The following is a 27,888-nucleotide window of genomic DNA, read 5'->3' as shown; positions in this document are numbered from 1 at the left end:
TTTTTTTTGAGACAGGGTTTCTCTGTGTAGCTTTGGAGCATATCCTGGCACTCACTCTGTAGCCCAGGCTGGCCTCAAACTCACAGAGATCCAACTGTCTCTGCCTCCTGAGTGCTGGGATTAAAGGCATGTGCCACCATTGCCCGGCATAAATTCTTTTTTCTTTAAACATTTCTTTGCATGGATCCTTTGTCATCTTAGTCTGTATACTATATGTGTGTCTGCCCCTGTGGAAGTCAAAAGAGAATGTTAGATACGCTGGAGCTAATCTACCATGTGGAACTAATCTACCATGTGGGTGCTGGGAATCAACCTAAGTTCTCTGGAAGAACAGCAAATGACAAGTGCACATAGCTGAGCCATCTCTCCAGCTCATGACATAAATTGTTCATAGAGTGCTATATCATGGAGTCGGGGACGGTGCCACTGCCTTTGCATGGTAAATGACCACTCTTTCTCATGACTTCTCTTTCTCATGACTTCTCTTCTACCTTTTTTCAAAGCTTCATATTAGTGTTCTCTCCTCCCTGTATTTTTGCCATCCTAACTCTATACTGTATATGCATTGTTTGCCTACTTATTTCTCCTTGTTTACCCATAAGTATTGTTCTATTGTGTGCATAGTAGGCTTTTCTGATCCAACATACTGGATATATGAAACTTTCATGGGTGGTTGTGATGTGGGAAAACAGATAAAAGAGCATCAAACATTTCATTTATGAAGTTTTATTCTGGAGATTTTTTGGTCTCAAAATATTTTGTTCAAAATATATCCAAGGATGAGAAGTTTATCAGGGATATTTAGGAAGACTTTTTAAGAAAATTTGTAAGCAATGTGGTTATGTGACATCTGGCGTCATGCTCGTTTTTTGCCGATATGCTTAGAAATGGAGCTCAGAAATTGGAAAGAAGGGAACATCAAGTCCTTCTTTGAAAGCAGTGGATGGAATTCAAATGTTCCACTTGGAGTTGTTACTGAACCTCCCTTTGCTGTGTGGGTCACATAATATATCAGCAATACTGCGTTTATAAAGTGAGCAACCCGTCTGACCTAGATTGATTTATTGAGACGAACAGCAAGAACAAGCGGAATCCCATTATCACATCCCTGCATAAATTTCAAAATGAATTTAGTTGGTGTTAAACGGACATTTGTTTTTATTGTCTCCAAGATTGGACTTTTCCTCCAGTAAAGCAGAATAATGTATCTATATGGCATTCTAACTTGAGCAGTACATAAAGATTAGTAAATAAGGCTCCATTAAAAATACTTATAATGTAAGTAACATGAGTCCCAGTAGCATTTCTAATGTCCATTAATGCTTATTCTGAGGATCAGAGCTCATTTTACTGAGCCATTTAGTCAAACCGTGTGATTATTTAGAAAGTTAATTCATGCATACTAAAATCTAGCTTAAGTAATGCAGAGGGTAGGAGGTAAAACTCTATGGAGACGATAGTCCTTTTTGTTATTTAATGATCAGCCATAATTAACTTGCAAATTTGAAATAATTAGAACAAATTAAAGGTATTTAACTTTGCCTCCCTAAAGAAAAATTCAAATTGCACCAAATGCAGCTTTAAATTATTCAAGTCTCAGAGGTCTAGGCTAGATTTTTTTTTATAATGCCTTTTCTATGATGAGAATACCAATCTGCTTTTTGTCAGAAGGCATCCTATCAAGTAATTGTTCTTTGTGTTAATAAACGACAGCTATTCTTCCTTATAAAAGTATTTCAGTCTCCCAAGACTGCATCAGCATTTCCCTGGCATTTAAATTCAATAAAACAAAAGGTTAATGTTTTTCTGCTTTTTAAGGAATGCAAATACAAGTGGTTTTCAATTGGTCCTGAATGACATTTAAAATTTGCCATTCAAGAGCATACTATCGCGATATGAGATATGGGCAAAAGAGAATGAAAACTTCAGGATGCTTTAAATAAAATGGTTTACCTCTCCCTGCTTCAAAGCAGGGTTTCTTAGCTACTCAATTAATACTATTAAAACATAAGTAATAACTTAGTAAAAATCTTAGTATCTTGAAGATGGAGTAGTAATTCTAAATATTGTGGCTTTAATCTCTTCTAATACCTTGTTCTCACTACTTTCCCGTCAATTTAATAAGTTCAATCAATGCTGAATAATAGCTGTTGTTCCTAATAATTCTATCCCATGTCTTTAAATGATATGCACTGTTGGTCACAACTCCTCCTTGAATTGTGTACATAGATCATCTGGACTGTAATAATAGTAAGAAATACTGTTTAGCTGGCAGCTGGGTTCTGACTTTATGGTTCATGGTACAGAGTGTGTGTGTGTGGTTTATTCTGTGTGGTTGGTGACAGTGTTGCTGTTGACTTTGGACATCTTGGACTCCTTTAGTGACATATTTTCCACCTGCACCTTTGCTTAGTTTCTTTTTAAGTGTACTTTTGTTCATTCTTTCAGTATCCCATGTATATATTTAATGTGTCTTGTTCATATACAGCCCTGCTCTCCAACTCCTGGCAGCAGTCCTTCGCCATGTCTCCTTCCATCTTCATGTCCCCTATTTTCAATCCAGAGTTCAGTTAGTGCTTCCAGCATGCACAAGGATATAGAGTCATCCACTGGGGCATGAGCAGCTGATGCCCCCTTCCCTAGCAGCCACCAATGCTAATCGCTCCTCAGTTAAGAGTGGGGCTTCCTGAGCTCATTCCTCATCCATGCTTGGATTTTGACTGGCTTGATTTTGTCATGAACAGACAACAGATACTTGAATTCATGTTTGTCACAGCCTCGTCAAGTCTAGAAAGTACTAACATACATATTGTGTAATTGGCACCCTAATCAATAAAGCATCCACACACCAAAAAGTACTTTGTGATAATTTTCATTATATTCCTCATAGTCCCTGTACCAAACAACCAACAGTCTGCTATCACTTCAAATTGTTTTGCATAGTCTAAATATTCATATAAGTAAAATTATATAATATGTATATACCTGGTATCTTTCATTAGCCACAAGGTTAGAGAAATATAAATACTTCATTGCATGTTTCAATAATCCATTGCTTTTTTATTTCTTAATTAGCAATTCACCATATAAGTGTAATACTACTGATTTTTCACATCCTTATTGATAGACATTCAAATTACTTCCAGATAAATCTCAGTTATTTAAGCATTATTTATTGAAATTTCTTTCTCCATTAAGCTGTCAACTGAATAGCCAGGGCATATATACACAGGACAATGTTAACTGTTTACCCATTCAGATGTCAACAATATGGAGTGCTCATTATTTCAGAGTTATAGTAAATAAGTAAATCATATAGAATAAGTTTTCTAACATTTTTTTCTTACTGAAAATTCTCTTGGCTCTTCTAGTTATTTACTGTTTACTCTTTGTTTATCAGTTTCTGTTGAGGAAATTGAATTTGATTTTTATTTGATCCATTAGGGATAACTAACGTACTCAAAATATTGACAGTAAAATCATGTTATCTCTACATTTATTTAAATCTTTTCAAATTAATTAAGTAATGCCTTGTAAATTTCATTATAATGATCTTGCATATATTTTTCATTGAGTTTAATGACAGAATTTAGGGGGAAATACTAGCTTTTGAATGTCTGTCTTGTGTACCACAATTTACTAAGTGCATATATTCTGCCAGCTTTTTTCTGTCTTGTGGATTTCTTACCATATTCAAGCTCACAGTTATGTATGAATGTTTTCTTATACCTTTACAAGCTTTATGTCTCTTGCTGCTTGTTCTTGCTTCATTCCCTTGTCTAGACTTCCAATACAATGTAGAATAAAGTAAAAGTAACTAGAGAAGAAATCCTTACATTGTTCCCAACCTTAAGGAAAAGACATTCAATATGTCACTAATAAGTCCATAAATATAGGTTTTCATAGATGCCCTTTATTAATCCATTTTTTCATTACTGTACAAATAGCTGAACCAAGCTAACTGCATATGTAGATTATTTTAGCTCACAGTTCTGCAGAATGAAAATCCACACAACACAGCATTGAGGCTGGGAAGACCTGTAGGGTATGAATACCTGCAGAAAAAAAGAGTCACACTGCAAAGCAGAAAGCCAAAGAAGTGAGGCACTACCATCCATCCAAAGACAAACTCAGTCAGTCTGAGGATTTCAAACTAAGAAGTTCTCACCTCTTCAAAATTTCCCCTGCAGTTTTCTTTAAGGGGCTGGCCACTGGGAATGTGACCATGCTCCAGTGAGTGTATCAGCAACACAAATTGGACTTGTAGGGTTTTTCTTGGGGGCAAGCACAAGAGGGAGTCAGACCTGGGAAGTGAGTGTGGTCAAGGTGCCTCATGTGAAATTCGCAAATAATTGGTAAAAATATGTTTGGGGCTATTTTTTCCAGTACCACTAACTGGAGAAACCAAGTTCCTGACAGATGAACCGTGGGTAACAAGCCACAGCAGGCCCTTTAACAGATTGAACTTTTACCTCATGCCCTTTTGCTGACCTTCCATCAGCATTTTGTCAAATGTTCTGTGTATATATAGTGAAAGAATCATGTGATTAGTCTCCTTAATGGTCAACATCTGGATTTATTTGGAAAAATTAAACTAACATTGGGTTTTGAAGAACTCTCTTGGTCATTATGTGCTACCCTTTATATACTCCAGGATCTACTTTGCTAATATTTTGTTGAGAATTCTCGTGTCATATGTTCCTGTGGGCTATGACTTAGTAATACCCTCTTATCACACTCCATATTTTTGGGTCATATAATCATACAATATCATATATTGTTTTTTGTTTCTGGAAGGATTAATGTAAGATTGCTAATACTTATTTTACACATGATAAAACTCACCAGTGAAGCTATTTTGGCAGTTCCCATTGTAAAAATATCTTTGACTTTTGAGTTCAGTTTATCTAAGCCTGAGACTATTTATATTTTTCTGTTTCTTCTTAGTTTTTGACAATTGAGGGTTTTTTTTTTTTCAAGAAATATACATATTTCAGGAAGTCAGCATCGTTGTGGAGCAAATGTCTGGCAATGATGGTGGCAAAATCAGGCTACCCAGCAGCTTACACAGTGATGAAAGACAACCTGGCGATATAGCATAAATGCATTTAGCAGTGAGTTCAGAAACAGTTTCAGTGATTATCTTAGTCAGGTGCAGTTGCACTTTCAGAAAAGCTGTTTTTGAAATTAAAGGAAGAATAACGGATAGGTAAGATGTTCTGGAATATCAAAATCAGGTCTGTCAGCAGAATAAGCTCATTCAAGAAAAGAGAGATGGCCTGTTATGGTGAATGACAAACAATGCTAAAGGGCAAACAGCTGGAATAGGAAGTACTGCCATCAAATAGCCAGCATCTTAAGGAGGAATTTTCTAGGGAGGAAGGAAGCCATTTCTACTGGTAACACAGACAATGAAGAGAAATTGAAAGGCAGAAAGCAGCCCAACTTGTATAACAGATTGTCTTGCAATAGATATTAGAAAGGTTCATGATGACAAATTGCAGTTTATATCCACTAGTGTTGACCCTCGGCATCCTGAGAACCAATTTGTGTTTTCCCTGAGCCCAAATGAAGCAAGGGAATAGAAGGTGTCTCACTGCTCCTCATCTTGAGTGCCTAGCAGAGTTTCAGGGGAACATTGGGAAACCAACAGTTTTTTTCCAGTGTTTCTTGCCAATGTGAGGAAAACTTTTACTGCTGCAATTTATAATCATAGAAATAGTATGTGAAATGGTTTGTTGTTCTTTGTTATTGTGTATATATCTTAGAAGAATTCTTACGCCTTGCCCCTCTGTAGTATTTTAGTGTTCTGTGATGTTTTTGTATGGTAAGAAGGAAATCAAAAAACATCATTCCAAAATATATATCTTTAGCATAACATTTTGAAGACAACATGAGCAGAGTCAGAAAAACAAAAACTCTTTGCCCTCCCTTAATTTACCTAAAAATGGGGCCTAAAAGTATAAAGGTGCCTCCACTCCCATACCTATAAGGGATGGGAGTTAATAAGTGTAGCACAAGTTCTAAGTGGTCTTAATCATAAAAACCCAGAATCAGATATTAGGGGGTGAAAGCTGAAAGATCAGAGAAGCAGAGGAGCCAGTCACTAGAGTTCTTAACTCTGAAATCTCCAGACTGAAAAGAGGCTGAGTTCCTCTCTACTCCTGACTTATATTCCTCTTTGCAAAGCCATTAACTTCCTGTCTGTACGGACCTCCAGACCTCTATAGTTAACTAGTGGCTAGCTCCAACCTCTGGCCTTCAGGCAAGCATTATTTGTTAGAGTACAAACAAAATATTATGAGAAATCACTAAAGATATCTCTTACCAGTTCAGACATGGCTGGTATTGGAGAAATTGGCACACCTTGCTTTATTAGTTTATTCCCATAAATTCATTCTCCGTAATTCCCCACTAATGGAAGCCAAAAGCCAAACCTACTGTCTGCATTTTCATGTCTCTAAAATCCTACTGTTTTCTGTTGGAGATGCTGTGTAGACCAGTGTTCTACACTGCTTTTTGGAGTTCATTTCAGTTGGGTTTGTCCTGTACAACATGCATTGCATGCATTAGTAAACTCGTTCGGTTGCCTCTTGCAAAAACAACCAAGAAACATGCATTTTTCATTTAATTTTATTTTACTATATCGGTGTTAAAGTTGTTTGTGATACACTCTTGATGTTCTTTTCATTATCTGTAGACTTTGTAGTGATATATCATTGCTGATCTCTAGCATTTGTTGCTGTAATTTTCATGCTTTATTCGGTTGTGGTGATGTGGGAAAATACAGATTTTATTAATATGCAATGGCCATGTTAATTTTTATCTTTTGGCTTTGTTGTCTATTTGTATCTCTACTCTTTACTGTTTTCTCCCTCCTGGCTTTATTGCTAATGTACTCTTTTTGTAGTTTCATACAATATAATATTTTATTAGTGATTCAAAACTTATTTCTAATATACACATTGAAGTTATTTTCCCTCTTAATACTGATTTTTTTTAATCTCTCCAATTTAGATAAAGTATTTTTATTTTGGAATACCAGCTCCTCGCTTATGTTTTTATTTTTTTCAACCTGTGGGTTATTTAGGAATATGTTATTTTTCATTTTATATACCAACTCCAGTTTCCTCTCCCTCCCTTTCTTCTGTCTCCCCACCTCCCCTAACTTCCCACTCTCCAACTAGTCCTCAGAGCAGTTAAGGCCTTCCTCAGGGAGTCAACAAAGTCTAGCATACTAAGTTGAGGCAGGACCAAGCCCCTCCCCACTGTATCAAGGCTGAGAAGGTATTCCACCACATGGAATGGGCTCCAAAAAGCCAGTTCATGCTCCTGGGATAGGTCCTTGGGCCACTGCCAGCCTCTCCTCCCCACAACAGATCATGTAACTGTCACCTGCATTCAGAGGGTCTAGTTCAGACCCATGCAGGTTCCCCAGCTGTCAGTCCATAGTCCTTGAGCTCCTACTGAGACTGCCTCTGTGGTTTTCCCCCATCATGCTATTGACCCCCAGCCACGTTCATATGATTCCTCCTTTCTCTCTTCAACTGAACTCATCAGGAGCTCAGCCCAGGCTTGCCTGTGAGTTACTACATCTGCTTCCATCGGTTACTGGATGTATATTATGTGATGACAATTATGGTAGTCACTAGTCTGATTACAGGAGAAGGCCTGGTCAGGTATGTTCCTTATATCCCTGATCTCTTCAAAACCTTTATCATGAAGGAGTGTTGGATTTTGTCTAAGGCTTTTTCAGCATCTAATGAGATGATCATGTGGGGTTTTTTCTTTTAGTTTATTTGGTAGATTGCATTCATAGATTTTTCATGTGTTGGACCATCCCTGCATCTCTAGGATGAAGCCTACTTGATCATGGTAGATGATTTATTCCATGTGTTCTTGGATTCAGTTTGTCAGTATTTTATTGAGTATTTTTGCATCAATCTTCATGAGGGAGATTGATCTATAATTCTCTTTCTTAGTTGCTTCTTTGTGTGGTTTGGGCATCAGGGTAACTGTAGCCTTGTAAAAAGAGTTTGGCAATATTCCTTCTATGTATATGTGTGGAACAGCTTGAGGAATATTGGTATTAGCTTTTCTCTGAAATTCTGGTAAATTCTGCACTAAAAATGCTGTCCCTAGGTTTTTTGGGGGGTCTTTTGATGACTGCTTCTATTTTTGGGGGGATTATAGGACTATTCAAACTGTTTATCTAGTCTTCATTTAATTTTGGTATGTGGTACCTAAAATTTTCCAATTTTGTGGAATACAGCTTTTCAAAGTATGACTGAATGATTCTCTGGATTTCCTCAGTGTCTGTGTGCCCCCTTTCATTTCTGATTTTGGTAATTTTGATATTCTCTTTCTTCCTTTTGGTTAGTTTGGATAAGGGTTTATCTATCTTGTTGGTTTTCTCGAAGAACCAATTCTTTGTTTCATTGATCCTTTGTATTGTTCTCTTTGATTCTATTTTATTCATTTCCACCCTGAATTTGATCATTTACTGGTATCTTCTGCTCCTAGGTTAGTGTGCTTCTTTTTGTTCTAGAGCTTTCAGATGTGCTGTTAAGTCACTAGTATGGGATTTCTCCATGTTCCTTATGTAGTTCTATGAACTTTCCTCTTAGCACTGCTTTCATAGAGTCTCATAAGTTTGTATATGTTGTGCTTTCATCTTCATTGAATTCTAGGAAGTCTTTATTTTTCCTTGACTCAGTGCTGATTCAGTTGAGCATTATTCAATTTCCTTAAGTTTGTAGGCTTTCTGTAATTAGTGTTGTTGAATTCTAACTTTAAGCCATGGTGATCTGATAAGATACAGGGGATTATTTAAATTATTTTTGTATCTGTTGAGATTTGCTTTGTTACCAAGTAGGTGGTTAATTTTAGAGGTTTCATGACGTGCTGAGAAGAAGGCATATTCTTTTATTTTTGGATGGAAGATTCTATAGATGACTGTTAAATCCATTTGAGTCTGACATCTGTAAGTTCCCTTATTTCTCTGTTAAGTTTTGTCTGGCAAACCTGTCCAGTGGTGAGATTGGAGTGTTGAAGTCTCCCACTATTAGTGTGTGGGCTTTGATGTGTGATTTAAGCTTTGTAATGTTTCTTTTACAAATGTGGGCACCTTTGTGTTTGGGGCATAGATGTTTAGAATTGTGACTTCATTTTGGATTTTTCCCTGTGATAAATATGGAATGACCTTCTTAATACCTTTTGATTAATTTTAGTTTGAAATCTATTGTTTGTTAGATATTAGGATACCTATACCACTTGTTTCTTAGATCCATTCAGTTGGAAAATCTTTTCCCAACCCTTTACTCTGAGGTAATGTCTGTCTTTGAAGTTAAGGTCTCTTGTATGCAACAGAAGGATGGGTCCTGTTTTCGTGCTTTAATATCCATATATGAGTGAGTACATACCATGTTTTCCCTATTTTTCTTAAGTTTGGTCTTTTCATGGTGTCCCACATTTCCTGGATGTCTAGTGTTAAGAATTTGTTGGATTTAACATTTTCTTTGACCAATGAATCTATTTCTTCTATGCCTGAGATTCTTCCATCTTTTGCATTCATTCGCATTTGTAGTTCCTCTTTATTTACCCAGATTTTCCATTTCCAGAATTCTCTCCATTTGTGTTTTGTTTATTGTATTCCATTTGAATTTTCAAATCTTAGACGGATTTCTTCACATATTTGATAGGTTTTTTTTTTCTTGTTGTTTTTTTCTGCCTTTCTTGACTTTCTTTAAGGGATTATTGATTTCTTCCAATTTTTTGTGTGTGTTTTCCTCAATTCCTCCAAGAATTTTTTATTTCCTCTTTAAACTTTATCATCTTTATAAAGTTATTTTTTAATGTAGTTTTATTCTGCTTCATCTGTGTTGGGATGTTCAGGTCTTGCTGTTGTAGAATCACTAGTTTCTGGTGCTGCCATTTTGCTCTTTAAATTGTTGAATGTATTCTTACACTGCCATCTACCCATCTCTTCTTCCAATTGGTGCAGATGGAGCCTGTTCCTCCATGGGTCTCTCTTCCTCCAATTGGTGCATATGGGGCCTGTGGTTCCAGAGATTGCTCTTCCTGCCATTGGTGCAGGTGGGGTCCATGGCTCTAGTGGTTGCTCTTCTTCTGCACGTAGGTGGTGAATGTGGTTGCTGATACAGTGAGGGGATGGTTGGATGGGGTCAGGGAGAATGCTGCTGCCTGGTCACTGGGACTGTGGTGAATGGTTTGGGACACAGGATGTACCCCTGTGGACTAGGCCTAGAGAACAGAGCTGTCCAGTTGGGAATTCAGACACTCACCTCTTCCTTCAGGTGAAGGTGGGGTACATGGCTCCCTTGGTAGCTGATGCAGTAGGGGATGGTTGTGGGGGAACAGGGAGAATGCTGCTGCCTGGTTACTGGGGCTGTGGTAGATGGTGCATGTGCATCTTTAAGAGTGTCCATTCTGCTGAGGGCAATGATCTGTCCATGCTGATTAGATAAAATTGATGTGCTATGTTCTTCCATAGTCTGTTGAAATTTTGTCTCATTTTTCTTATCAACTGATAACAAAAGAAGACTAAAATCCCAAGATAGAATGTTAATTTTTCTATTCTTTAGTCTTTTTGGTTACTTGTTTATGTATTTTACATCCTGACTGTAGTTTTCCCTCCTTCTTCTCCTCCCATTCCCTCCCTCCTCCATCTGTCCCCTCCCACTAATCCACTCCTCCATTTCTGTTCAGGAAAGGGCAGGCCTCTCATGAATATCAGCAAAACATGGCATACCAAGTTGCAGTAAGACTAAGTGCCTTTTTCCCTTGTGTTAAGGCTCAATATGAGGGGTATGAGGATTAGGGCCCCAAAAGCCATTAAACGTTTCAAAGACAGCCCCTGTCACTGTTAGGAGTCCCACAAGAGGACAAAGCTACACAACTGTCACATAAATACAGAGTACCTAGGTCAGTCCCATGCATGCTCCCTGGTTGTCAGTTCAATCTCTGTGAGCTCCTATGAGCCCAGGTTAGTTGCTTCTATGGTTTTCTTGTGGTGTCCTTGACCTCTCTGGTCCTACAATCCTTTTTCCTTCCTCTTTTTTGCACGACTACCCAAGCCCTAGTTAATGTTTGGCTGTGGGTTTGCATCTGTTTCCATCAGTTACTGGATGAAGCCTCTCTAATGACAGTTAGTCTAGGCACCCATCTATGAGTGTAGAAAAATATTGTTAGGCTTCATTACATTGACTTTTCTTTTTTTCTTATTCTTTTTTTTTTTTTTCCTCCAGTCATGTTTGGTTCTGTCTGAGGTCTCTAGTCATCCCACCTGTGGGTCTTGTGCTCCAGGCAGTTTTGGGGTGGGCTTACTCTCCTTGCATAGGTTTTAGGCTAGACCAGTAATTGGTTATCCACTCCCTCAATCTCTAGACTTCTCTTACCCTAGCACATCCTATAGGTAGGACAGACTGTATGTTGAAGGTTATATGACTGGGTTGATGTCCCAGTCACTCTACTTGAAGTCTTGCCTGGTCACAAGAGATGGCTAGTTCAGGCTACATACACTCTTTTGCCAGGAGTCTTTTTGGGGGTCATCCTTGTAGATTCCTGGGAGATTCCCTTGCACTAGGTTTCTACCTGACCCTGAAATGCCCCTCCCTTTTCCAGTACTCTTCCCCTCTTTCACCCCACCTGCCCGCAGTCCACTCACAAAATCTCTTCTATTTCGCCTTTCTAAGGAGAACTTGGCATTTCCCACTTAAAGCCTTCGTGATACTTAGTTTCTCTGGGTCTGTGAATTGTAGCATTGTTCTCCTTTATTTTATAGCTAATATCCAATTATGAGTGAGTGTGTAACATGTTTCTTTGTCTGGGTTACCTCTCACAGGATGTACTCTTTAATTTTATCAGGTTTTGCTACATCTGTTTTGATGCATTGTCCTAGATGCATGCATGTGTCCCATGATTTTTATGTCTTCTGGATTATTTTTAATTTAGATTCTACTTTTAATTGAAAGTATTTCTCATACAATATATCCTGATATGTGAATAGTAAAAAAAGAACTAAAGCAAAAGTGCAAGAAACAGATACAGAGACACATTCTCACACACAGAAAACCCATAAAAACAAAATTGGAAACCATAATATGTAAGCAGAAGACCTGTAAGGTTACAAAAGTGTTCAGACAAAGCATTATGAGATTAAAAAAAAAAGCTCCAAAAATACCATTGAATTTATTTTCTTTTGGCTATCTACTGCTGGACATGGGTCTGCCCTAAGTGCGGTTTGTAAAGGCGGTGAGATTCTGTTGGAGGAAACTAATTTTTCTTTTGCAAGTGATTACAGTTGGGTATCAAGTGGAGAAGTTGCTACCTGTGCCATGTTCTAGGTCTGATCCCCAGCCCTGCATTCAAACAACTTCCCACACAACAGATGAACAAAAGCTAATTTATGTGCATAATGCATTTAAAGTTAAGCTGATACAGCTGAGGTGGACAGGGCCAGCTAATTCCTTTTGTGTTTGGAGATGTGATCTTACTCCTGCACAGGCTGGAACTCACAGCAATCCACCTTCCCTTCCCCTCCCAAGGGTTGACTTTACAGACATAAACCCTCAAGCCCAGCTTCTTTCCTTTTCTTCTCCCCTTTAAAGTACATACTTTTTCTGTTAACTCCCCAACTGTTCCTCTTGGTAGTTCATGTGACCAGTTCCAGATGCTTCCCTAACTTAGAGAATGACAGTGCAGCAGCAATGCCAGGCCACTTTGTGTACACAGTGGGGTCTTTTTCCGGGCCGCTTTGTGTATACAGTGGGGTCTTTTTCTGTTGTATCAGTACATTTATTTCTCTGTTGCATGTGATATTGTTGTCATATATATTAAATCTCGGTACGTGTAAACATGACAGCATAACGTTACCAGTTTGGCTTTGAGGATTCCTATATTTTTCAAGAAAAACATAATGATAACAGCCTTTTATGTTTATCTACCATGTACTGTTTCTGATGCTCCTCATTTCTCTTTATAGATCCAAATTTCCATATGGTATCATTTCCTGCCATTTGAAAAACATCCTGTTACTTCTTGTAGTGCAGGTGCTCTGGCAACAAAATTTCCATTTTTAATTTAAAAAATCATTTCTTCTTTTTTTGAGGAATTTTTTTTATCAGAAGTCAAATCCTGAGGTGGCTGGTTTGTCTGTTTACTTTCAACATTGTAGAGATATTCCTTCTCATATGTTCTGGTCTGTGTCTCACTAACATTTCTCAAGTTGAAGGATCCGCTTTATCTTTCCTTTTACTCTATTTGAATATTAGGTTTTTTTGTCTGGCTTAGAAAATATTCTGATGTTACATTCAGGACACATTTCTCTTGCTATTTTTCCTGCCCCATCTTCATGAATTCTCCTTTAAGATTTCACTTTCTCCTTTTTAGATAGCTTTGGGTTGCCATTACAGTTCCGGAGAGTCTGCTTATTTTTCTCTATTTTCTCTATTTTTTTTTTTCTATTTTCTAAATTAGGTCATTTCTGTTGCTTCTGTTATAAAATTCACTTAACATTTATGCTTTCATCTTCATTTTCCAATTTTTATGTCAACTACTGTAATTTTCAGTTCTAAAATTTCCATCTAGTTTTAATTATAGTCTAAATATCTCTCCTGAAGCTGCCTGGCTGCTCATTCATTAAGAGTTTGTTTTATGTCCATCATGTAACTACTCCTTGATTGCCTAATAAACCAATCTGAAATTGAAATTATCGTAAGTCCAAAATGTATTTCAGCCCAGCTTGTAGCACCAGAAGACTTGAGCTGCTCCAGCTTTAGTCAGAAAAGCCTCTTTGTGCAATGGAGAGAGATATCCAACTACTCAGAGTGCTAAGAATGAGATACTGGGCGCTAAGCCATAAATGGGACATCTTATTAATAACCCTACCATCACTAACATTCAGGGATTATTATGGAAGAGGCAATAGCTAGATATGGAGACAAGTGCTTTTTTTAAAAAAAAAAAAAAAATCTCTTCTGGGATGACATGACAATTACAATAATGAACTCACAGCATCTCTGCTCACCTATTCAAGATATACTCAGCCAAAATTCCAGCATAGATGGGTAGATGATCTCCAGACCCCATTCTAAGCTGAGGATCTATTGGCAGTGATTAGTTGCTGGAAAAGACAGAATCTACCTTTATTGACGATACAGCCACTGGTAGCTTTCCCATGCTCCAGTGGATAACTACATATCCATGCACATATGGGTAGCAGTAACTGGATTTAGTAGGATATCAAAAAATAGCATGAAGTTGGGGAATGCTTATTAGAAAGATATAAAGAAGTTGGAGGGAGAAAAAAAAGTAATAGAAGTAAACATGATCCTATTTTATTGTTATACATATGACATTCTTAAAAAAATAAATATATTTTTCTAAATGGATTAGTTTATTTTGACTTAAAGTTCCACAGGGAGAGCCCTTAATGGCTGGGGACACAAGGCAGCAGGCAACCAGGTCAGGAAGCTGAGAAGGGACGTGTTCAACCACAAGCATAAAGCGGAGAAAGCAGCCTGGAAGTGATGAGGAGATTATATATAATTGGATGTCTGAGAGAGTCTTCAGAAGTCCGTTTTCATTCTCCATAGAGAGAGGATAGCAACAGATCCCCTTTTGTTTATAGAACACAGCAGGACATGGGAGCACTTTCCCTCCCTCTTCATCCTCCTCTGCCCAGAAGTCCCTCCTGTTTAGAGCGGGTTCCTCTGTAGAGCCTACCCTTTCCTTCAGGATTTTAAAAGTTTTCCCCCTTTTCACAAGAATTTTGTCCCTGTTCTCTCCCACGACTTGTGACTTTTTGATCATAGACATTTTTAAAAATTATTCAAAGATGAGAATTAGTGAGAAGGAACTCGCAGCAATGGTCAAACCTTTGTAAGAAAAGGAAAGTAAAAATCTCATTTCCTCATGAAAATTATCTTAGAACACTCCGTTATATGAAAGGGGCTTCAAATATGGATTAGAAGGCAGTGGACAGGAAGACTGTCATCCAGGGTGTGTGTCATCTCCCCTATGTTTCTGTTTCTGTGTTGGACACTGGAGTGGATCTTGGCCTCCTAGGACTAGCTCCAACAGTTCTTTCAACAGCTACCCCTGTAATTAAGCCACATATCAACAATATACTTTGTATTAGTGATGCGTAGAACAAAAGACTAAGAAAGACCGTCATATAATCTGATGAAATTTGGAGCTCAATAGATGTGTGGGTTTGTAATTGTGAAGGAAAAGGGAGAAGAGGAGAGAAAAAAAGAAGAAAAAATCATTTAGCAGTAACATCTTAATCAAGTCGGTGTAGGTGTAGTTTTTTTTGTTTTGTTTTGTTTTGTTTTTTGTTTTGTTTTGTTTTGTTTTTTTTTTTTTGGTTTTGTTTTTTTAAGAGTTCTAAATGCTGGGCAAAAGAAGTCATCTGAAGGAACAGACATGGTTGCAGAAGCCCCTAGGAAGCTTTTAAAAAGTAGAGAGTGTAGATGGGATTCGTCTCAGGCAGTCCATTCACTTAAGTGGGTGAGACTCCAGACATCCTCTTACTAAAACTTTTCCCAGATAAATACACCACCAGTCTATGAATCGATGCCTAAAATCAGCATCTTTTCTGAGAACACTACTTGTGATAGAGGCTATTTTTCCTGTGACATATGATAAGAACAGATAACAACTGTGCCAGCAATTCTTAAAAGCCTGCCTCCTTCTGTCCTTCAGTGTTCCTCCCTTCCATTGTTTTCCATCAGTATCTCAGTAGGACATTGACATGCCAATCAGAGATGTATATTTCCACACTCCTGCCATCCTTGGTGAGCCTTCCATACCCGCGCAGTTGGTCCATCCCCTGTGTAGCTAAGGAGATTTTGTTCTTTGTTTCTCTGCGTTTTTAGGTGACTCCGTGGGGCCATACACCAAACTTGTGTCACCTATTGTAGTTCCATCACAAGTACATTGTCCTTAGTGGCCTGCCTTTGTGTTCCTGCTTGCTTATCTTCAGTCTTCTGTCTCACATTCCTCACATACCATACACCATGCCAAAGGTTTCCCTCATTAATTTTGTTTCGTTTTTATTTTTCTTACATAAATAAATGCTTCATTTCATTTTGCTTTTCTGCCAGGCTTTGATTCCTCATTGCTTCCTTTCCTCTTGTCTGTCTCAGACCATAAAGGGAACGCTAATGCCTTCTTGTCAGTTTACTTAACCTCCTTGGGCCTCCAGCTTTTGCACTATCCCTAGATAGCAAATGCTGGTATTTTAATTCCCAGGGTTCATCTTTAGTACTTAGGGAACATGTTAGATATGCACATCTCTCTTTAACCTTCTTTTTTTATTTCTTAGACATTCTGATTCTTCTGGCTTTAGTAGCAGTTTAATGAGCTTGAGTCTCATTTCTGTAACTCCAAATGTACTTTGAGGATTACCATCATTAAACTAGTTTGTTCTCCAAAACAGTTGTAGTAAGACACAAAATATACATTCAGAGAAATAGTCAAATCATGTATCGATCAAAGAAAAGGATACTCACTGCCATGAATTGTATTGGAACTCACGCCAATTTCAAGTATGTCCATGTGATCTGTGTCTTCCCCCATGCCATCTACAGTTTATTCATGCTTCCTCTTTCAGCTTATTGAAGTTGAAATGTGACGGATGGCTGCGTGGAACCTCATCATCCTTCAAAAAGTGCCCAAACTCTCCCAACAGTGGACAAAGCAGGAGGGAGAAGAAGACAGTTGAGTTTCAGTCCCATGTGGAGGATGACGTCCAATGGATGTGCCAGCAGAAAGATGCATGCAGACCCCAGAGAGGTGAGTGCAGTCTCTGCAGTCACAGAAAGAGAAGCCACTGAGGACAGCGAAAGGTGGCTGGTGTCTGCAACCCACTGAATAGCACTGGAGTTAGCATTTCAGATAAATGTATGCCTGCAAAGCTGTGGGTGGCACAACTACTAGATTCTCAAATCACATCTACATTTCTCTTAGAGTACTGGTATGAGCTCTTGTGTCCAGTTTGACCCCCTTTTTAAAAGCTAAATTGTACAGAAAATATGGTTATAGATATCAAATGATGTTCTCAAAGTAAGTAACAGGATGAGGAGTTGAACATAAAAACCTCTCTCCTGCAAAGTAAGGCCTCATAATAATGGTTGATCCTCAATTGACTGGTAATGTGGGGAATGTAGAAGGGAAATCATGAGCATCTTTACATTGTAATTAAACAGTCACCCAAGTCTAAACAAATAGCGCCTATCATCCCTTGAAGTGCTAATAATATTATAATTAACCCTGAAATGAAAGAGGTGTTTGTTTCCTAGCTGCTCCTGAAATGACTCCTGGTACAGTCTATGCCAACACCCTTAAGGACTAGCTGGAAAGGGAATGAACTTCCTTGTGGATAGATGTACAGGAAACAGCCTCCTCTCCTCACACCCTGCTCAGAACTGTCACCTGATTTTTTATATATGCCCCCTTCCACCAGGAAAGCTCCTGTCCTGCAACCAACTGTTTGTAATCAGCAATGGGAAACCTTTACTTTGGTTCCCCTTATTCTTGTCATTGCACTTGAGAGAGAGAGAGGAGAGAGAGAGAGGAGAGAGAGAGAGGAGGTTCCACTCAGAACTGGTCTAGTGTTTACTCCACAAGGGTTAACATGATCTTCTGTTGACTTGTCAGTACATGCATGTTGTGTGCCAGCACTAAAATGACAAAATAAAAAACTATGTAGCAAAACGGCAGAGGGATAAGTAGCATCGCATGTGTCACGGAGAGCTAGAGAGCAGCTCTTAAAGACACTTGTCAGGCACCACTGGGACAGCCTAGCTGCGTAGGAGGCAGAGCTCTCCCTGTCCCAGCTACAGAAGCCTGAAAGACTGGACCCCCCAAAAAAAATCAATTTCTAATTTGAAACAGGGTCACTTTTGACTGCCGGGAGTTCGGGAGCATCGCTCGTGCCGTGTCGTGTGCTGACATGGCAGCACTTTGTTGTACACAGTGAATCCCAGCAGTGCTGGTGGACGATCAATAGATCTAACTCGAGGGAGGCTGCTATTACACATCTGCAGTTTTCAGGAGTGCTGTCATTCACCCTTTCACTTGCCAGCAGCTCCTCACCCGCTTCCTCCCTTTTTATTTAAAGGGCGGGAGGATGTAGTGTGATAGCGAAAATAATATCAAAAACATTATCATCTGTTTAAATGTGTGAAGTGTTTCAACATTTTAAGATACAAGAACCATGAAGGTTTTCACTCATGGAAAAAGATCGTCTGGTATTTTCTTTCCTTTTATGATCTGCCTGATCACTGAAGACATGGAGTTGCCCCCTTGAGCAACTCTGCCACTGCAGAGCTGGTGTGTCCTGGCTAGAGACAGGGCGGGGCTATCTATTGCCTTGGCATTTGCTACAGCACCCAGCCCAGTGGGAGAATTAACTTCCCCAGGTGTGCACCGTGGGTCTGGATGCCCTGGTGATTACAGTGCCAGTGACCCGGCACCAACTGCCCAAGTTACACTGCTTGGTTGCACCTCCTTAATTGCTTTCCTTTCGTTAGCATGACAGCATCCTTTAGTATACATTTCTTATATCTGTTGTTTCTTTTGTTGTTGTCATTTAATCATGAAGTGCTTACAGGACATTTACTGCAGGACCATTAATCTTTATTACCAGTCCCTCACTCCTTTATCTCTCCTGTTCTCCTCAACACTCTGCCAACTTTATTGATGCTAAACATATAAAAGAGACAGAGTCGACTCGAAGAGAAGCCTTATGATAACAAAATTGGGTACATTATTATAAAAATTAGCTTACAACCTAAACTTTCTCTTCCATCAGCACTTAGGATGTTATATTTTAGTTGGTTTTCACTGAGTTATGTAGAATGGGAAGATGTTACTTCAGAAAAATCTAAACTTGAGTCAACAGCTTTTAGAAAGCATGCACAGAAGAAACACATGCTCTTCATCTCTCCGTGTATAAGCAAACATTCTAGAACTACTTCTACCTGAAAAATGACTGCTTCTATGTCATAAGACCCTTGAAACTTGGGGCATTTTTCCTGTAACTCAGATGAACTAGCTGAGGCAGAGGCCACTGAGAATGAAAGTATTAGACCATGTGCTTGGTGCTGCCCTTTTTACACTCTGGCTGAACAGCACAGTACTTGATACCTGTTGCTGGTTCCTCTGTCACAGATCTCTGAACCCCTTTATATTTGTGCCAGATCCTCACTGCACTGCAGGTTAGCTGACACGGTTGGCCACTCTTCATTTTTCCTTTGGAGATGTTGTAGGCCCACCTTGTCTAACTACCATCACTGGTACAGTTCTCTGAGAGGATCTCAAGCACATTTGTTTTTTGGACAATGATTATTATAGACTTAACTGAAGTAAAATTAATCTCCAGTGCTGTAAGTGAGCCTGTGCTTGCAGTAATGACCCATGGTGGATGAACACAGGAGACAAAATAAATAAGTATGTTAGAAGAATCAAAGACCAGAAGTGGTTTCCAGCCAGCCTCTTTAATCTTGGCATTGGAGAGGAATGAGAGACAGCAGTCTGGGAATCGTTCTGAGCTTTGGCGGAGAGCAGTGCAGTCTGAGGCCGGGGGATCGCTCCTTCAGGCTGAGCATTGGTAGAGGTGAGAACTCTAGTTGCTGGCTGCTTTGCTTTTCTGATCTTTTGGGTTTTTATTATTTGTGCTACAATCTGCATCTTATATTTAATAATAAGAAAATAAACTGATTGTCAGAAGTGTGAACTAAAAGATATGCTAAGCATCGATTTATCCACAGCACACAGAAAACAAGCACACTAGAGTGCTATGAATGAACCCAAACACTAGAGTAAATCATCCTACCTGGTTCACTAAAAAAAGAACTAAAGTTTAAGAACCTATCTTTAAGAGTTAATCTTGCTGTAAATATGGGATATTGTCACTTAAACCAAAGCATCTATATTTCCCATTCTCTGTAATTGAAAGAAATTCCCCAAAATACCATCTACTTTACCTGTTTGTTAATATGTCTGAGGTCTTCTGTCACTAGACAGTAGCATGTATGCCTCTATGACTTAGAACATAGCTAAACACATGTAAGTTCTCATTATATATTTGTTGACTGAATTAACATAACATTAAATATATTGTTCTTCTTCTTTCCCTATTTCATTTTCCAAAATTAAGGACCTAATCAATTTGACCTTTTGACCCAGCACCTGCAATGATTTAGTGATTTAAGCAAAATATATGCTTACCCCGGTCCGATTCCTTACAATGATTGATTGCTAATGTCAAAGAGAAAGATTACAGTGAGGCCTTAAAAGAGCAATGCCCGAGAAGTCAAGAAAACAATGGTCATTATTGCATTTCCTTTTATTCTAATTGAGGTTTAATTATACACAACACAGTTGCTCGGGTCTTAGAAATACAGCTTGATATGTCTGACAATTGTTTTCTACCCATGTAATCACCAGTTCATATGTAGAACATTTACCTGATCACAGAAGTTCCCTGTGCTCTCCACTAATCATTTCCCTCCCTGAGGCTTGTGGGGGTTTTCTTGTCACTGTGACTTCTCATGGTCCTTTTTGTATATGCCTCCCAGGCATCTCTGCTCTTTCCAAAGATACCATCACTTGAGTGATAATACCGTAGTAGGACCACTCATGTGAATTCTTTGGCCCTTGATGACCTCTTTGAAGTTCCTGTCTCTAAGTACAATGAGTTTTAAAGAGTACTGGGGATTAGGGCTGGGATATAGCTAATCCATAACTTCTTTCTTTCCATAATTATGACTTATTTTTGTTGTTGATTGCCTAAGGGTTCCATTCCAGAGAAAAACAATCTTGGACCCACTAAGTATGATCTAAAGCCTGGTGGTTGAAAAAGTCCCTCCTAGATGGTTGAGAGTCTTTATCATAAATGAGTGTATTTCATTTCTTGAGATGCAGGAAGCAGAGAAAGGGACAGAAAGGAGTCAGGGCTGTAATAATATGTCTTTCACTGCCATTGAATTACTTTCTCAAGCTAGGTCTCATCTTCTAATTTTTCTAGAACCTCCAGAGATAGCATCACTAACTAGAAACCAATCTTTCAATGCATGAGCCTTTGTGGGAACATTTCCTACCCAAACCATAATAATCATGTTTTTTCTTTCATCAATTTGATTATTTGCTAACTGAGATACTGGTAATACCTGTGTAATTGTAATGATTATGTCAAATTTTGTTATTATAACATGTCAGTGGAAACAGTGGCAATGATAAGCCCAGGTGTTTCGCCCTCTGAGAAACACTGCACACCATGCAATCAAGAATCTACCTCATCAGAACTGTGAAGAAAGGAAGGCTTCTCAGAAACACCATAAGAGAACTTTGTGGATTCTTAGCATTGATGAAACCCTGCCCTAGGATGACTTCTATCCTAAGATGTCAGCCCAAGCACAGACAAGAGACCCTGATCTCAGGGGAAGCAGAATCCTGGGTTCAGATGCCAGGAGTCTGTTTTGACCTGTCTGTAGATTCCCTCAGATGCTGACACAAACCCTGCTTTCTGTTCTGCCTAATGCCCAACTTTCATAGGATATTCTGTGAACACTTTGAAATGAACATGGTGCTGCCTCTTAGATAAGAAAGTAACACTGAGACAAAAATATACAGTAAAAGTAAAGAAGCTATAAGACCTAGATAAAATGAACACACAAACTACCAGACTCTAACAATAATTGGTCTTTAAAACTCTCCTAAGAAGAAGCCAGAGCTGTATATCTTCACAAATGAATTTCAACAACTCTTTAAAAGGTAAAGCAAATGGCTAGGTGGTGGCAGTGCATGGCTTTAATCCCAGTACCTGGGGTGCAGAGGCAGGCAGATCTCTGTGAGTTTGAGGCTACCATGATCTACAAAGCAAGTTTCAGGACAGCTGGGGCTGTTATACAGAGAAACCCTGTCTTGAAAAACAAAAACAAACAACAAAAAAGGTAAGGCTAATGCTTCCACAACAGGAAGGTATACATCAGAATGTACTGTAAAAAGGAATCCCCAATGCTGAAACCAGGGAACATGAAACAAACCATATATCAATTTCTATTATAAAAATGCATGGAAATAGACTAAACAAAAAACAGTAGCAAGCTAAAATGTAGCACCATATTAATAAGATGATAAATCATGACCAAGTGGGAGTAGCACAGAAATGCAAAGGTGATTCAACTCAGAAAAATCAATCGATGTAATGTACCACATTAGCAGAATGAAGGCAAAAAACACATGATCATCTCAGTCGACAGAAAAAGCAAAAAAAAAAAAAAAAAAAAAACACAGCTTTAACAATTTATGTGTAAAACCAAAGAGAATATCATATATAGACTGAAACCCCCCACTTTTAAAAGCAAGGCGAGGGACCTGAACTGTCCCCACATCCACTGCTCTCTAAAGTCTGTTGGAACACAGCTGTGCCTTTGGACACATAATGCCTTGGCTTGTTTTCTTTACTGTCACAGAGTTGAACATAGTGACTTGTAATCTGGCCCACAAAATCTAAGAAGTTTGTTGGCCCTGCCACGTGCTAGATGAAGATGAGGAAGAGCAGGCTGTGGGGGCAGAAACTTGGAACGTTTATTATAGGTCAGGCTGTGACTGCCACATGTAATATCCTATAGTTTTTTAACCTGACCACACTGAAGCATGAAGAAACTGAGGAATGTAACAGAGCTTGCTGCTGGGAAGAAAGAGAGAGTACGTTTCAGTGAATGACTAGTAGCTTTGGTCACAGTTCTGTTTTTCATAATCACTCCAACCAGAGCTACAGTATGCACCCATAGCAATGGTGCATGGTACAGAAGAGGACTTAGGAAAGAGAATGAACTGCACACACACAATCAACAGAGATAAACTTTAAGAAGCTATTTTAGTTTTCATAAAAATCAAGAGCAACAATGGTAAAGAACGTTCTTAAACCAAATACATACATGCCAAAGCTATAGAGAACAGAAAAGTAAATAGTAATCAAAATAATGCTTGACCCTGAGGAACAAAGAAATCTGTCTGGGGAAAGAAATTAGAGGGGCCCTAACCACCATTGCTGCCTCTTGATCTGGGTAAATGTTATGGGAGCATGCATGCATGCATGCATACATAAATACATATTATATGTTTTTCTCAAGCTAAACAACATAGGATACAATTCCCATGTTTTTAACAAAGAGCCCAGAAGCAGAAAGTTCTTAATCTTTGAACACTATGAAAAAAATATCAGAAATGTTGACTATACCTGGCTCTTTTCCTTTTGGACCGCAAACCAGCTCACAAATCATGATACGGAGACTTATTATTAGTGTTGAATATTTAACCTTGCTTAGGCATGTTTCTGGCTAGCACTTTTAACCTGTTTCTCTTCATCAACTCTTGCCTCAGGGCTTTTCTCATTGTCTTTCTTTCTGTCTCTATGTCTGCCTGGCCTCTAGCCCTGGGCATCTCCCTTGTTCTCTCTTCTTCCTCTCCTTTCTCTTCATCCTAGATTTTCCTCCTATTCATTTTCTCTGCCCACCAGCCCTGCATCTTTTCTCTGTCTAGTTATTAGCCATTCAGCTTTTTAACAGACCAATCAGGTGCCTTAGTCAGGCAAGATGAAACAGATCCAACTCATCTTTACATAATATAACACACATCCTTACACCCTTAAACAAATGCAGCACAAATAAATGTAACACCACTTTACACAGTTAAAGTAATATTCCACAACATAAACAACTGTAATACACCTTTTCACAGTTAAAGTAATATTCCAGAGCATAAACAAATGTAACACACCTTTACACAGTTAAATAAATATTCCACAACAGTTGACTAAGGGATGGGCAGACAAACTCAGCTACATATAAGTAGTAAGTAGTCCCATACATATTTATACACAAAAATATAGGTATGTTCACACATGAATAAACACATGCGTTTATATAGAAACTTGCTTAGCCTATTAGCATTCTTCCTAGAACTGAGGTTTTTTAAAAAACTAAATAAATAAATAAACATCTTTGTAAGCATTTGTGTTTATAATTGTAAAGGTTTGTGTATTTCTGTGACTACATAAAGCTTTATCGTTGCTAACACACTTAATATTAAATCAGAATTTATCAAAGGAATAGATGTAGTTAAAAACTAACGTGTCTTTTGAAAATGTAAGTTTTAAAAAACTTTGAAAGTTAAAAGAGAAAAGTAAATGTGACCTATACCTGAGAGGCAACATTCTTGACCTTTTTGGGATCCATACCCTTCAGAATTTGATGAAAGTTACAGCCCTTCTCCCCACATATATATATATATGCAAATTGTTATGCCTCCTTTTCCAAGGAATCCATATATTCCTGAAATACATTCTTGAAGTGGGGAAGTCCCCTGCCCTGGATCCTCTGAAAGTCCCTTTCTTCAGGTTCACTGTATCAAATATCACTTGTCAGAACCAACTTTTAACAGAAGTATCAAAACAAAAAGACTAATGTTTTGTTCTAAAGTAGGAACTAAAGGATAATCATCATCTTTCCCTATCAGAATGTCCTCTTCCCTCTGTGCTCACCCACAAACCTCTTCGGTTGCTTCCCCCTGCCTCCATTCTGTCTGTCCTAAATTCTCTGTAATATTAAATTCTCCAGGTTTTTTTTTTTCTTTCCATCCTTAAGACTACCACCAGATTCATCTCTCCAGAATAGTCAGGCTCTGTGATGGTGGTGTTACAGTTTTCCTGTTCAAGCTAACAGACTAGACATCTGTCCAGCAGACCTGCTTGCATTTAAGCCAGTGTCACCCTCAACAGTTGTGCAGAGCTGGGCATGCGCTTGATTTCCACCTTCAGCACCATAAGATGGGGGCAGTAAAAGGACCTTGGATCATTAAAACAACTGTAACTCAAAATAGTTATTAGAAAAGGTATCAACATGTAGTAGATTTTTAATAAATATTTTTTGAATGAACTATGTATTCAACCTTGAGATTTTTCATTCATTGTTTTTGTTAATGTAACTCCTTCAAGTTCCATGTTCTTCCTTTCAAACTTCTGCCTTATGTGTCAGAGTATCCCTCCCTTCTCCTACAGCTAGATACTGTGATGTCTCACGTCAATGTCTCACACTTTCATACTGCTTACAACAGCAATGAAAGATAATGTTGACAGCCCTCTCTGTTGCCTGGAAATGGATGCAGGCTCCTGCCTCACTATCTGTGTTACCTTAGTGCAGTCATGTAAGTCCTGTCAATTTGCTAACAAAATAATATTTATGGCAAATGTTTGTATGAAGAAAAGCAATTTCTAGAAAAGACAAACCTTGAGATAGAGAGGGACAGAGTACAGATCCAGACAGGGAGTTAGAATCAACTTCACATTTATCCAGAGGAGTCTTGGGAGAAAAGACAGATGATTTGTACTTTGGCATTTTAGGATCTGGTATTCCTAACACTCCAAAACTCACTGCATGTTAAGTCTATACTCACTTGTCTTAGGGTTTTGGGTTTTTTGTTTGTTTGTTTGTTTGCTGTTTGTTTGTTTTTTATGGCTGTGATGAGATACCATGACCACAGCAAATCTTATAAAGAAAATATGTATCTGGAGTGGCTCACTTCCAGTTCAGAGGTTCAGTCCATTATCATCATGACTAAGATCATGGCGGTGTGCAGGCAGATACTGTACTAAGAGTAACACATCTTGGCCAGAGGCAGCAGGAAGTCAAATGATAGTCACACTGAGGGAAGCTTGAGCAAAAAGAAACCTCAAAGTACACCCCACAGTGACACAATTCTAACACCTCCTAATAGTGCCACTCCCATTGGGGGCCATTTTCTTTCAAACCACCACAGCATTCTTTCCTACAAGAAAGAGTGGATCTTCCCCTAATAAGCTTTTAATGCTATTGAGGAACAGTTTCTCAGGAACCAGAAGGAAAATTTTGGCAGAATTCTCATAGTCCTCCAAATTAAAGACAGAGATGTTGTATGTTGTTGAAAAGTAATAAATAAAACAAAAAAGAACATTTAAGTAGGGCTGATAGAGGCATACAGAGACTGAAGCAGCAGTCATGGAGTCTACATGGGTCCTCTGAATATATGTTATGGTTTTTAGCTTGATATTTTGTGGGACCCCTACCAGTGAGAGTGTCTCTGACTCTTTCATCTGCTCTTGAGACCCTTCTCCTACTGAGCTGCCTCATACAGCCTTGATAGGAGGGCTTGTGCCTAGTGTTGTCTGACCATGTTATGCCATGTTTGGTGAATATTCTGGAGAAGCCTGCTCATTTTTAAAGGAAAATGGAAGAAGAATGGGTCTGGGGGAACAGGGGAGGTGGGGTGAGGCAGAATGGGGGAAATGAAGGGAGGGGAAACTGTGGCTGGGATATATATACGTATATATACATATACGTATATATATAAATTAGAGAGAGATTAGATAGAAAAAGCAAAATAAAAAACTGCCTCCTTATTACTGTCATCCTTTAATTTAACATCTGGAAGTAAAAAGTAATGAATCAACTAATCAGTACTTCTTAGGAAGGAACAAGGCCATATCAATGCTGTAGATGATAAATTATTGCTTAGGAATATCATAGGGCCCTACAATGAAGATATGTTACTTAGGTCTTTCACATAATACTTGTTGTAGTCCAATACTGAGTTCTTTAAAAGTAATGGAATATTTTTGTTTAATATTAAATGCTTTTAAAGAGAGTCCTTCAACTTGAAAGGTCTAGAGATGCAAGGTACTAAAGTTTTCTGTTTCATTAGCAAAAAGGTGCTTATTAATAGTTAAAGGGAACAAATTAAAACAGCTTACCTTCTTAGACATTTCCATAGTAAAGCTAAATCATCAGAAATATGACAGGCAAATGTGTCAAAAAACAAAATAACTTCTCTGTTATTGGACAGTTGAGTGTGTTTTGTTTGTAAATCACTGATATGTATAAAAACAAAGCATCATAAGGAATTTTTCATCTGCCATTGTTCTTTTTCAGGAGGAAAAAGCAGTTGGCTGTGGAGACTTTGGGGTGCTTCAAATAGTCTGCTTTGTTAGTTGAAGTAAAATTTATATTTCTTTCATTGGACACTCAAACTATTCCCTCTATTGTTTATGCAGAGACAGTGACAGGAGTTAGAAAAGATGCATCTACATCTCCTATGCCAACAAGAAGCCGTAAGGACCCCATGACCCCAGCCTCGTCATCATCCCAGCACACCACCTCACGGTGAGCCTAGGAGACCCTTGACTTAGTGTTCCCCTTAGGAGAATGTTTATAAGACTGAAGAAATCTTGAAATTTTTAGTGCTCTTGCTCTGGGGGCACTTATTATAAAGCTGTAGATTTGGCAAATTCATTACAGAGTTCTTTTCTCCATATTCACACTTCCTGAAATGATTATAACAGTTGGCAAGGGTTTTCATAGAAACCTAAAGCATTCTGTCCATAGAAACTCTGCTTAGCAGCAGGTCCTTCTCAACTGATTATGGAAGATAATATATTTGGTCTACAATTTTAGGTGTTAAATTCTGAAAAATCACAGTGGACTTTGTGCTTACGGTATGTTTGTATCCACTTATGCCAGAGACTTTAGAAGAGCTAATAGTTCAACCAGCCTTTTCTGGAGTTAGAGAAAGAAATGTATTATTTTAAACTTCTTACATTAATATAGCGACTCACATTAACATTACACGCTTAAGATTCAATATATAGAAACATCGGTTTCAAAAAGACTTGGTTTATGTTTCCTTGGGGATAAGGTTGATCTGGGGCACTTAAGTCTCTCATATTTTATCACATGCATACATATTTTAAGGCTTTAATTTTTAGTTTAATTGCCTAAATTGTTAATGTCAAGGCTGGTGATTTCAAAGATATACTATGAGTAC

At 38.4% G+C, this 27,888-nt stretch overlaps 1 protein-coding gene across 1 annotated transcript in view; it reads left to right on the top strand.

Annotated features, from left to right (window-relative positions):
* LOC127214356 (protein hinderin) overlaps window positions 1–27,241 on the top strand; it is a gene marked incomplete at its 5' end in the record, with an annotated part of 113,394 nt that extends 86,153 nt beyond the window's left edge. Inside the window, 2 exons of the mRNA XM_051174757.1 lie at window positions 16,637–16,818; window positions 27,119–27,241. Of these exons, the coding sequence (XP_051030714.1) occupies window positions 16,637–16,818; window positions 27,119–27,231 (295 nt within the window). The remainder of the gene's footprint in view (window positions 1–16,636; window positions 16,819–27,118) is intronic.
* Between the last annotated feature and the right edge of the window lie 647 nt (window positions 27,242–27,888).

Source organism: Phodopus roborovskii, unplaced genomic scaffold, assembly GCF_943737965.1.
Source record: "Phodopus roborovskii unplaced genomic scaffold, PHOROB, whole genome shotgun sequence".
NCBI lineage: Eukaryota > Metazoa > Chordata > Mammalia > Rodentia > Cricetidae > Phodopus > Phodopus roborovskii.
The sequence above is the reverse complement of the archived record's forward strand: the minus strand, read 5'-3'. Positions and strand labels throughout refer to the sequence as shown.